The sequence below is a fragment of the Dendrobates tinctorius genome, unplaced genomic scaffold (genome assembly GCF_039654945.1).
Source record: "Dendrobates tinctorius isolate UK_male_01 unplaced genomic scaffold, ASM3965494v1 ptg000041l, whole genome shotgun sequence".
NCBI classification, from domain to species: Eukaryota; Metazoa; Chordata; class Amphibia; order Anura; family Dendrobatidae; genus Dendrobates; species Dendrobates tinctorius.
Genome location: NW_027361709.1, coordinates 7,468,854 through 7,481,064, shown reverse-complemented (window position 1 = coordinate 7,481,064; position 12,211 = coordinate 7,468,854). Strand labels below are relative to the sequence as shown.

Sequence of the window (12,211 nt, the reverse complement as noted above, 5' to 3'; positions counted from 1 at the left end):
TCAAGTACATCATTCTACATGAGGCATGAGGCCTACAAAGAAAACACGCAACCTACAGGCAAATATAGTGGAGGATCAAAGATGTTTTGGGGTTGTTTTGCTGCTGTTGGCACTGGGTGCCCTGACAATGGATTTTGTGTTGCAATGTAGTACCCAATGTCAGAAAGCTGGGTTTGCTTCCCAGAACATGGGTTTTCCAGCAGGACAATGACCCCAAACATTCTTCAAGAAGCATCCAGAAATGAATGCAAACAAAGCACTGGAGAGTTCTGAAAGTGACTAGTAATGAGTCCGGATCTAAATCCCATTGATCACCTGTGGAGAGGTCTTAAAATTGCTGTTGGGAGAATATGAGAGACCTGGAACAGATTGCAAAAGAAGAGTGGTCCAAAATTCCAATTGAGAAGTTTAAAAAGCTCGTTGTGGTTATAGAAAATGATTGATTGCAGTTATTTATAAGGTGAGAATGCCAACAATTTTTTCTGGACCATTTTTGGGGTTTTGTGTGAAATGATGACCAATTTGCCTTTTTTTTTCTGAGTTGTTCCAATACACACAAAGGAAATAAACATGTGTAAATGCAATAATTTTCTTGGAGAAATACTTCATTTTGTGCAACAATTTCAAGGGAGCCAACACTTCCGGCCATGACTGTATATATGTTTCTCTCTTCTTTTTTTTATAATTGTCACTCTGCTCCTTGCAATACCACTCCTGACCACATGGAGTGCCATGTAGAAGAAACTTGGCCATCCGTGGGACTAAGCATGAAACAGGTATGAGTCTGGGTGTGTATGGTGGGGAGGTTTCCACTAACGAAAATATATAAAGGAATTGATCCCTATGCAATTTAATATATTATTGTGCGTTTATAGAGTCTAAAGTATTGCATAATTAACTTTACTTGTAATGCCACTCATGATCACATGTTGAAGACCATGAACAACACAATGACAAAATACTGTCATACAATGCTTTATCGTGCCACCTAGTGGTGAAATATTTAATGTGCATAGAAAAGAACTGTTCTGCAAATGTACCCAGTACTGACTATAAACTTGTAACCGTTAAGGAGAAATATTTACTTACCACCACCAGTTCTATAGGGATGGGCATACATAATTTGGAATGGAGCCTCTGATTAACTTCTTTAACAGCAAAGAGGAAAACCAGGGCAACGAGGCTCACAACAAGCGTGCCAATGTTCGTCTGGTGGATTCTGCGAAACAAACTGACTAAAGACTGAATAAAAGAAAAAAAATATAATATCAATATATGCTATTTGTAGTAACCTAGGTGATTTCTCAGGCTATTATAGGCGCTATATTAAGTGAGGAAAATGAATAAATTGCCTACATTATTAGGGCTACATTATAGGGATCAGATGGTTAGGATTGAGACACCTTCCAAAATTTTGGCCCAAATCTGGACTTAATCTGACCCCTTTGTATGGTTCCATGATGTTCTTAATCCTATTCAGTAGAACATCAGAAATTGCAGGAAGATAAATGTGGCTGCTACAAGTTTATGCTGACAAGGCCCAGGGGGTCTGCATCAGCCCCTTTTTGCTTTTGTTTTTTATTTCTTGCCTCCCAAGTGCTCTATCCATTTTATTTTACCGTCAATAACATTGGCTGTCAGGGTTTGTTTTTTGCAGTGCAAGCTGTAAATCTTTATCATTAATATTTTCTAGGAGGCAAAGTAACAAAAAATGATTTTTTTTTTTTCTTACATATTGGTGTATGGGAAAATTATTTTATTAGGCTAGTTTCACACTAGCGTTTATTTCCTGTAGCGCACGGCGCCGCTAAGCCCCGCCCCCTCCCGGCTCCCTGCCCGCCCCATCCGGTCATCGCCGCCTACTAGCGCACATGGACGCTTGCGATCTGCGCACCCTATCTTTAGCATAGGGTGCGCAGATCGTGCGCTGGCTGTGCGCTAGCAGGATTTTGGCGTGCGCTGCGCACTTTTGAAGGTGCGCCGTGCGTGCCGAAATGCAACATGCTGCGTTCGGAGCACACGGGCGCACCTTTAAAAGTGCGCAGCGCACGGCAAAATCCTGCTAGCGCACGGCCAGCGCACGATCTGCGCACCCTATGCTAAAGATAGGGTGCGCAGATCGCAAGCGTCCATGTACACTAGTAGGCGGCGATGACCGGATGGGGCGGGCAGGGAGCGGGGCTTTGCGGTGGCCGTGCGCAGGCTGTCGCTGCGCTATAAAGCGCAAATGTGAAACCGGCCTTAGTATGAACAGATACGCTCATGGCAATACCAAGTATGTTTCTTATTTTTTGTAATATATTAATAATGTTCCAGAAGAATGCCCACTAGATTACTTAAATCTGTGTTTGATTTTTCTACTTATCTTAATTTCAGTAACGTTTTGGATAAAAAGTACGGTGATTTTATTTTTTTTTGTTTTACATTGTTTTTTTTTACATTGCTTTCAGGCTGTGTGCTCACGTTGCGTTTTTTTAAGCGTTTCCACAGCGCTTTTAGACACGCGTTTCTGCCGCGGAAATGCTTAAGAAAAGCATCCCATGTAATATAATTGAATCCGCACATGTTGTGCTAATGGTGCGTTTTTTTTCCGCTGCAGAAACGCGTAGCAGAAAAAAAACGCAGCATGTTCATTAATTTTGCGGAAATGCCTTGCACATAGCAACCAATCAGAACCCAGATTTCATTGCTTATACTACTCTATAAAAATAAAAGCTTGGTTGTGATTGGTCTTAAGGGCTTCAAAACAAAATTGACCTTGTTGGCCATAAACAACCAATCACAGAGCATCTGTCATTTTTCCACAGCAGTATAAGAATCGTAACGTGTGCTTTGATTGGTTGCCATAGGTAACAGTGTGATTGAGGTAATTGAGGCCTAATTCCTGTAGTTTATCCTCAGACCAGTATAATACAGCTTCATGCTGTAAGTGAATAGAGTCATTCGTGTTTGTATTGATAGGTAAACAGAACTGATATTAATTCTAGACAAACACTGACACCATGCCGTCACAACTCACATAAATCAGTGACAGAGGATGTGACCGTTCACTCAGAGGGAGGCCAAATATATGCTTCAGCTGGGACACGGTTACGTGAATGGTAGCTGCGGTGGTGTAACCCCGGACCAGCGGCTCTGAGAGGTAAGTGACCACAAATCCGAACTGCACGAGGCCCAGGATAAGCTGCGAAAAAGTGAGAACAAACACCAGACAGACACATGGTGATGCGGTTATAATGGATGTCACTGGATTAGGCTACAAACACTGCGGTTATGGCCACCATCAGGTGTAAACACATGATAGGCGGCCACAGTCGCGATAGATGTCGAGCCATCCGTCCATGATAGGTAACCGCTTTTTAAAAACATATACCACATGATATACATCGTTTTCTCAGTCTCACTCTGCTACATTTTCCTATATAATGAAACTAAACTTATACCTACGTATTGCAGCCAAATGAAGGCCATAAAGATGCATTTTTGGTCCTCGTCTTGTAAATATGGGCCTATGCTAACATTAACTTATGAGCCGGGAAAAGCTCCAGGCATGGACGAAGTGCACACTGCGTTTGTGGGAGTATAAGTCTATTAAGGAAGAAATGTCCTCTCCTATAAAGTCACCTCAAATCCTATATCTGAATTTTATCTGTTACTATTATGGCTCGTTCTTGTTAGGTCCCAAAGAGCCAGAATTGCTGCAAATATTCCTAATGGATTTGAGTAGGTAAAATCAGCAACAGAATGCTAAATCAGTCATGTGGATGAGATAGGAAATCTCATGTATATCGAGCGCCCGCCAGGGCCGAGGGGTACTCGGAGCCGGGCCCGTGGGGTTTCAATGGGAGATGTCACGGCAGCTGGGACCCGGTCCGTGGCCCTGGGTGTCCATTGTAAAAGGGAGGATGTTGAACATGTGGATGATGGTGAAAGTTTGTAAGTGAATGATTCGTGACGCCACCTGTGGTGTTCGGCAATGAAGATGTTAAGCCGACGCTGCAGACAGATCCTCTGGGACAGATGGTGTGGTACAGCAATGATGTTGTGGCCCTCCACACGTAGGGCAGTAGTCCCAGGGCAGTGTAGGTGAAGAGATAGGGGAGAGACTTAGATGGTGCAGTGTCAGGCACAGACATGTAGCAGTGCTGATGGGTCGTGGGTACTCGGTACCGGGCCGGTGTCAGCGGGATGTGTCATAGCAGTGGTGACCCGGTCCGTGGCCCTGGGCGCCCAAGTAATGGGGAATTGAAATGGTGGAATGTAGTTAAATGAATAGTTTGTGACGCCCCTGTGGTGTTCGGCAAGTGAGATGTTAAGCCGACGCTGCATGCAGATCCTCTGGGACTGGTGGTGTGTTGCAGCCAAGATGGTGAAGCTCCCCACAGGTGGAGCTGTAGTCCCAGGGCAGTGTAGATGTAGGGGCAGCTGAGAGGCGCAGGCAGTGTAGAAGCTGGTACCCAGATGTAGCGGTACCAGGTGTGTTGACGCAGGAATGAATGGAGGACACCAGGGCTTGTAGTTCCAAAGCTTTACTCAGTCTGTCGTACACACAGGTGCCTGCCTCCGTGCTGTGTCCTCCGGGTCAGGGACTCGGTCAACCTCCAGGCCAGATAGGATGCTCCCTTCCAACACTCCGCCAACATGTGCCTTTCCGAACGTCTCCTCTATAGCGCCTTTAAGTGTGAAGTACTCCTACTACTGAGTTACACTGGAGTTCCTCCTGACAGCTGTTCCCAAGAACTTTCCTTGCACGGCAGACAGCTGTAGCCTGCTTCGGGGACTCCTTACTCCTAAGTCCCGGCTCACTATCCAAGTTGCTGTTGTGCCCCAAGTCTGAGATGGGAGTAGTGCATTTACAGCCCACTACTTCACCGGTGTCTGCTGCAGAACCATTAGTGTCCATACAACCTCGGGGACCGGGCCCCGGCCTTGCTCTTAGAACCTCTAGGCAGGGTTCTTCCTCTAACCCACGTCCTCTGTTCCCTTTTACTCCTACATTCCGTACTAGTCTTTCCTTCTTATGGAAGATCAGGTTTCTGTTCAATGTCTTTCTCTTTCTTTTCTTTCCCGTGCCAGCAGACCCAGGTCACTGAGATCTGCTGCAGCACCTCCTTCCTCCATCCCTCTCCCAGGGATCTTCTCTCCTCACTCCTCTGACTGACTTCGAACTCAACTCAACTGAAATGCTAAACCTTCCCACTCTTTTATGTATTCTAACTCCACCAGCCTCCCAGCACGTTTAGTGTTCCAAGCAGGGAGCCACCAAAGGTGCTCTGCTACACTCCAAGCAGGGAGCCGCAATGTGGCTTTGCTGAACTACTGTGTTGTGTGGGATGCGAGTGTTGGAGCGTGGTTAGGAGCCTCCAACCTACCTGGATGGTGGGGTACCACACCTCAGGAGGAGGTGCAGTACCTCTGTGGCAACTGAATCCTCAGGGGCGCCACACTGAGGGTGTTGGCGCAGGAATAAGCGGAGGACACCAGGGCATGTAGTTCCAAAGCTTTACTCACAGTCTGTTGTGCATACAGGTGCCCGCATCTGTGCCGTGTCCTCCGGGGCAGGGGCTCAGTCAACCTCCAAGCTAGATGAAGCACTCCATTCCAACACTCCGCCAACATGTGCCTTTTCTGAACGTCTCCCTTCTTGCGCCTATGGCGAAGTACTCACAGTACTGAATTACACTGGAGTTCCTCCTTTCTGATGTTCCTATGAACTCTACTTGTACGGCAGGCAGCTGTAGCCTGCTTCGGGGACTCCTTGCTACCTAGTCCCGGCTCACTCACGTTGCTGTTGTGCCCCCAAGTCTTGTGTGGGAATAAAGTGGTGACAACTTCTATTCCTCCGGTGTCTGCTCCTGGACCATTAGTATCCATACAACCTCGGGGACCGGACCCCGGCCTTGCGCTGTGAACTTGGGAAGGGTTCTGCTCTAACCCTAATCCTTAGTCCTCCTTTCTTCCTTACGTTCCGTACAAATCCTTCTTTCTTATGGAGAATTAGACTTTCTGAATCTCTCCTTCCTGTGCCAGCAGACCCAGGTCACTGAGGTCTGCTGCAGCACTCCCTTCATCCATCCCTCTCCGGGGATTTCCTCTCACAGACTCCTGTGACCGACCGACCTAGTCAGACTGACCACATCCTAATATCTTCCCACTCTTTTGGTGCAGACTAAGCACCACCCACCTCCCAGCACTCTTCGTGTTCCAAGCAGGGAGCCACCAAAGGGTGCTTTGCTACACTACTATGTTGTGTGGGATGCAGGTGTTGGAGTGTGGTCAGGTGTCTCCACCTTACCTGGATGGTGGGGTACCACACCTCAGGAGGAGGTGCAGTACCTCTGTGGCGACTGAACCCTCAGGGGCGCCACATATAAAGTATCAAGGAAACTGTATGGAATATTTCCTCATCGATATTGACCTGCGATTTTAGATTTCTGTTGCAGATTCGAACAGTGAGGCAGCTAGGTGAAATCCGCACTAAAATCCACATGTTATACACACAGAATTATGGTGGATTTTGCCATTGACTGTGGGCGCCTACTTGTAAGGGTTGTTGTACTGTATATCGCCTTCTGCATGTATGATTGCATATGTTGGTAAATTTTCCATTCAGAACTCTGGGAAGAGTAATAATAGTAGTGGACTTCCATCCAGCTTTTCCAGAAAATATATATATATATATATATATATATATATATATATATATATATATATATATATATATAATATATATATATATATATAATGTAACTGTGTAACTTTGAACTAACACAGCCTACTTACCACAGTAAGGCTACGGTCACACTGTCAGTATGTGGTCAGTATTTTGCGTCAGTATTTATAAGCCAAAACCAGGTGAGGAACAATCCGAGGAAAAGTATAATAGAAACCCATCACCACTTCTTCATTTTTCACCCACTCAGTTTTGGCTACAAATACTGATGTGAAATACTGACCAAATACTAATAGTGTGACTGTAGCCTAACAACTAGACTCCCTGCCTAGGTGATCATTATATGAGTACATGTGACCTAGAGGGGTTTTCTCATCATCTTAAATGGGTAAAATTGTAAAGTGATTGTAAAATAAGCAACTTTGCAATCTACTTGTCATCAAAAATTCTGTCCATTCTCAATAGAGGGATTTTTTTAAAATCTGTTACTGCTAGTTGCCTAGATTATCAGCCACCTATGCAATCTATGGGATGTGGCCGTTCCCTTAGACAAGGAGAGCAGCACTTATGAGCTCTTTGCTTTATATCTTGTTAGTGCTGCTCTGAAGCTGGACCGTTCAGTGCCCCTGTGCTCCTTTTCCAAGGGCAAAAACTTATTTTTTACTTGCAGCATCAGATAGCAAGCAGTTCGGGCCAGCAGCACAACCATTATACTCCATGGTAAATAGGTAACTGGGTGGCTGGGAAGCAATGTACTCCTTAAGACAGCATAAGACAACCCCTTTAATATTTTCAATGTAACTGATGTCCCTCCATGGTACACATGGAGACTCTTACCTGGAATAAACCCACCATTAACGTCATTGCAGCCACCAGCTCCACTCTGGCTTTATCTCTTGCTACAGTATCAATGACAGTTTCATTTATCGCCGACATAAAGTTGTCGTTTGGTACCAGAGACTCAGTGACACTGCCTATCATAATGGAGACCACTGCAAAACTGCCTGAAAAGAAACCGCACACTTGTTACAATCTTGTGCACAATGCGTCTGAGCCCTACATACTGTATGTACTGGGAAGACTACATACTATGATTGTTCAATGGCCGACAAGAGCGATTTGTATTCTTATTCTACATTGTGGACTAATCTGATTCTTGAAAAAAACAAATACCCCCTAGCATTGAAGCAGGTGCTCAACTAAGCTCATAGGTGACTGTCTGACAACATGCTTATTGATTGCTTCCTACATTTGATGAACAGTTTGACCCCTTTGGTTCTGACCAACTTGATTTCAATTAATATCTGTATTAGCTAATAATAAGGGGTTGTCCATTGTAAGTGACAATTTTATTTTCTACTTAAATGCATATATTTGAGGCTAAAAAACATGTTTGCAATTAGGTTTCACTAAAAGTAACAAACAGGCTTTGTTATGCTGCTCATTCAATTCTGATGTTGTGTTTGGTCATATATTAGCTGTGAGGAGCTAAGAAAATGCAGATAATGGAGTTAAAAACTACCTATCAGACCATCATAACAGCTGACTGACGGATCCCCCCCCCCACCCAGTTAACCTATTCTGCAGCCCACAATAGACAGTGAAACACAGAGGCTATGGATGCAAAACGTGCAACATTTCTAATGAAGTTCAATTAAAAGTATGACTTTTAGCCCCAAATACTGTACGTTAAAAAAAAAAAAGTTCCCACAAATTGAACAACCCCTTTTTTAAGGTTTAGACTTCATTCACCTTATCAAGTATTTCTTCTGCAGTTTACTGTGACTTACCCACTGACACATGTCTAGATGTGCCAAAAAAAGTGTAAACAAACACTGGAAAGAAGGAGGAATACAATCCAAAAACAGGTGGCACTCCGGCCAAAAGAGCATATGCCAAACCTGCAGAAGACAAAAGGGGCAGATTGCTCGGGATTGAACCAGAACTGTGAGTATGTAACAACAGCCTGTGTGTCATATTCTATTCACCTGATCATTTTTAGGATACCATCATCATCATTACCCCCTTTGCTAGCTTATTCTTCATAAAACAGAGGAAGATGCTACCACAGGTTTAGATGTCTTCCCTGACTAATGTAACTGTGAGAGCCGCCAAATCCATAGAAGAGAGCAACTTCTCGGGGAGAGAAGGTGAAGAATGTGGATGAAAATGGGCAGATAACGTGCCATACATGATAGAATATTTTGTACAGTGTGGTATTTGTAAAATCATTGTTCCAACTATGCAGAGTTAGTCTATCCTCTATATAATACGGGCAAATAAAGAGGCTGCATGACATGGCATTGGACTTGGGCACAATGGACCTACCAGAGGAAATGTTTTTGTGAAAGTTCACCCTTCATCTGTCTACTGGAGGGTCAGTTAATCCTCTTTTGGGATCATTTGTCCCTCTTAGAAATATCTATGAAACTTGAAATTATTCAGGTGTCAGAATACCCTTACCTTGTGGAAGTTGAAGGATCCCCACACTGATGCCAGACACAATATCTCCAAGAAACCATTCTTTGAACGGATAGTGAGGAAGCCAGTGGAGAATCGGTAAGAAGTGGAATAACAAGGCCTTTGCTGCTGATTGAGAACATCTATAAAGTAGACCATGACATATATATCAATGGTGGGAATAATAGTTGACATGTTTGGTGGTCCATTAGTATGCATATATTCAGAGATGCTACTGAAAGTTTTTACCAAGTACACACACTTGATATCTGAATATTTGAAGTTGTCTTATAGTTCTGCATAGTGTTTGGACTCTTGTGCCTTCACACAGCCAATGGCTATGGCCTTCTACCATACAAACATAGAGTTATAGTGGTGTACCTATTTCAAATTTTGCCATGTTCCCCTTTCTGCTATGGTCAACCAATGCCAAGTGCAATTAGTTGTAATTAGTCCTGAAATAAAGGATCTCAAAGTTTACTTGAGGGAAATAAAGATAAACTTTTAAGGGTTTCTACACTTTGGACAATTATTCTTAATAGAAGAGTTCTTTGATAGTAAGCAGGTCACAAAGTGACATTCTGCAGGGAAAAATACAGTGGGGAAAAAAAGTATTTAGTCAGTCAGCAATAGTGCAAGTTCCACCACTTAAAAAGATGAGAGGCGTCTGTAATTTACATCATAGGTAGACCTCAACTATGGGAGACAAACTGAGAAAAAAAAATCCAGAAAATCACATTGTCTGTTTTTTTTTCATTTTATTTGCATATTATGGTGGAAAATAAGTATTTGGTCAGAAACAAAATTTCATCTCAATACTTTGTGATATATCCTTTGTTGGCAATGACAGAGGTCAAACGTTTTCTGTAAGTCTTCACAAGGTTGCCACACACTGTTGTTGGTATGTTGGCCCATTCCTCCATGCAGATCTCCTCTAGAGCAGTGATGTTTTTGGCTTTTCGCTTGGCAACACGGACTTTCAACTCCCTCCAAAGGTTTTCTATAGGGTTGAGATCTGGAGACTGGCTAGGCCACTCCAGGACCTTGAAATGCTTCTTACGAAGCCACTCCTTCGTTGCCCTGGCGGTGTGCTTTGGATCATTGTCATGTTGAAAGACCCAGCCACGTTTCATCTTCAATGCCCTTGCTGATGGAAGGAGGTTTGCACTCAAAATCTCACGATACATGGCCCCATTCATTCTTTCATGTACCCGGATCAGTCGTCCTGGCCCCTTTGCAGAGAAACAGCCCCAAGGCATGATGTTTCCACCACCATGCTTTACAGTAGGTATGGTGTTTGATGGATGCAACTCAGTATTCTTTTTCCTCCAAACACGACAAGTTGTGTTTCTACCAAACAGTTCCAATTTGGTTTCATCAGACCATAGGACATTCTCCCAAAACTCCTCTGGATCATCCAAATGCTCTCTAGTAAACTTCAGACGGGCCTGGACATGTACAGGCTTAAGCAGTGGGACACGTCTGGCACTGCAGGATCTGAGTCCATGGTGGCGTAGTGTGTTACTTATGGTAGGCCTTGTTACATTGGCCCAGCTCTCTGCAGTTCATTCACTAGGTCCCCCCGCGTGGTTCTGGGATTTTTGCTCACCGTTCTTGTGATCATTCTGACCCCACGGGGTGGGATTTTGCGTGGAGCACCAGATCGAGGGAGATTATCAGTGGTCTTGTATGTCTTCCATTTTCTAATTATTGCTCCCACAGTTGATTTCTTCACTCCAAGCTGGTTGGCTATTGCAGATTCAGTCTTCCCAGCCTGGTGCAGGGCTACAATTTTGTTTCTGGTGTCCTTTGACAGCTCTTTGGTCTTCACCATAGTGGAGTTTGGAGTCAGACTGTTTGAGGGTGTGCACAGGTGTCTTTTTATACTGATAACAAGTTTAAACAGGTGCCATTACTACAGGTAATGAGTGGAGGAAAGAGGAGACTCTTAAAGAAGAAGTTACAGGTCTGTGAGAGCCAGAAATCTTGATTGCTTGTTTCTGACCAAATACTTATTTTCCACCATAATATGCAAAGAAAATGAAAAAAAAACAGACAATGTGATTTTCTGGATTTTTTTTTCTCAGTTTGTCTCCCATAGTTGAGGTCTACCTATGATGTAAATTACAGACGCCTCTCATCTTTTTAAGTGGTGGAACTTGCACTATTGCTGACTGACTAAATACTTTTTTTCCCCACTGTATATGCTTGGAAACTTGACATTAAGGATTTAATTTCCATGCAGTGCCCCCACAAGAGATATGAAGTATTACACTGTGTCCGCTGTCCATTCAAAACAATGGTTTGTCTTTGTAATGGAGGATGCTTTTGGTAACCACACTTTACTGTAGCCAAGAAATGGGGATTCTGACATAAGAACCCCCTAAAATAACTCATAATTGCATAATAAGGTGAATGAAAATTGGGTTTCTAAACTGAACAACCTCTTTAAAACTAAAATCAGTATATAAATAATAAAACAATGCAGGTTTTCCTGTTAAATGTAATGGCAGACTCCCAACTTACTTGACTTTGCATTTGGCTGTACTGATGAGGGACTGTATGGTATTCGTGGTCCTGGGCAATGATTCCCCAAGTTCTTGCTCATGAAACACAGGACGTTCAATGCAGTATCTCACATCTCGATACTTCAGCTCCTTGTTCTCCATGACTGAGAATTAAGTAAATCAACTAACGCTGTAATAATCTCCTTTGCATGAATGGCGTAAGTGTTCCGTCCCACATATATTGGAGAAGAACCTGCCAACACACACAAAAGCATCTTCAGCTGGTGAACAGTAATATGTTTGTCCACCAGGTAGTGATTAATGAAAGACGATACACCTGACCAGACTTGCATTAAATTATAGTATTATACCATATTCTGTCAGCTCTACCTGCCCTCCAAGTGTATTGTATTGTCTTACCTTTCTACCTGTCCTCCATGTGTAGTGCGAGGTCTGTCACTATCTACCTGTCCTCCATGTCCAGTGCAGGGTCTGTCACTCTCTACCTGTCCTCCATGTCTAGTGCAGGGTCTGTCACTCTCTGCCTGTCCTTCATGTGTAGTGCGGGGTT

General features: G+C 43.7%; 1 protein-coding gene across 1 annotated transcript in view; it reads right to left on the bottom strand.

Moving 5' to 3' along the window:
• Positions 1 to 11,877, bottom strand: part of LOC141088860 (solute carrier family 26 member 6-like) — a 31,310-nt gene extending 19,433 nt beyond the window's left edge. The window contains exons 1-6 of the mRNA XM_073575084.1: positions 11,660 to 11,877; positions 9,137 to 9,276; positions 8,464 to 8,574; positions 7,511 to 7,677; positions 3,020 to 3,184; positions 1,090 to 1,242 (exon numbers count right to left, since the gene is read on the bottom strand). Of these exons, the coding sequence (XP_073431185.1) occupies positions 1,090 to 1,242; positions 3,020 to 3,184; positions 7,511 to 7,677; positions 8,464 to 8,574; positions 9,137 to 9,276; positions 11,660 to 11,802 (879 nt within the window). The 5' untranslated portion in view covers positions 11,803 to 11,877. The remainder of the gene's footprint in view (positions 1 to 1,089; positions 1,243 to 3,019; positions 3,185 to 7,510; positions 7,678 to 8,463; positions 8,575 to 9,136; positions 9,277 to 11,659) is intronic.
• Between the last annotated feature and the right edge of the window lie 334 nt (positions 11,878 to 12,211).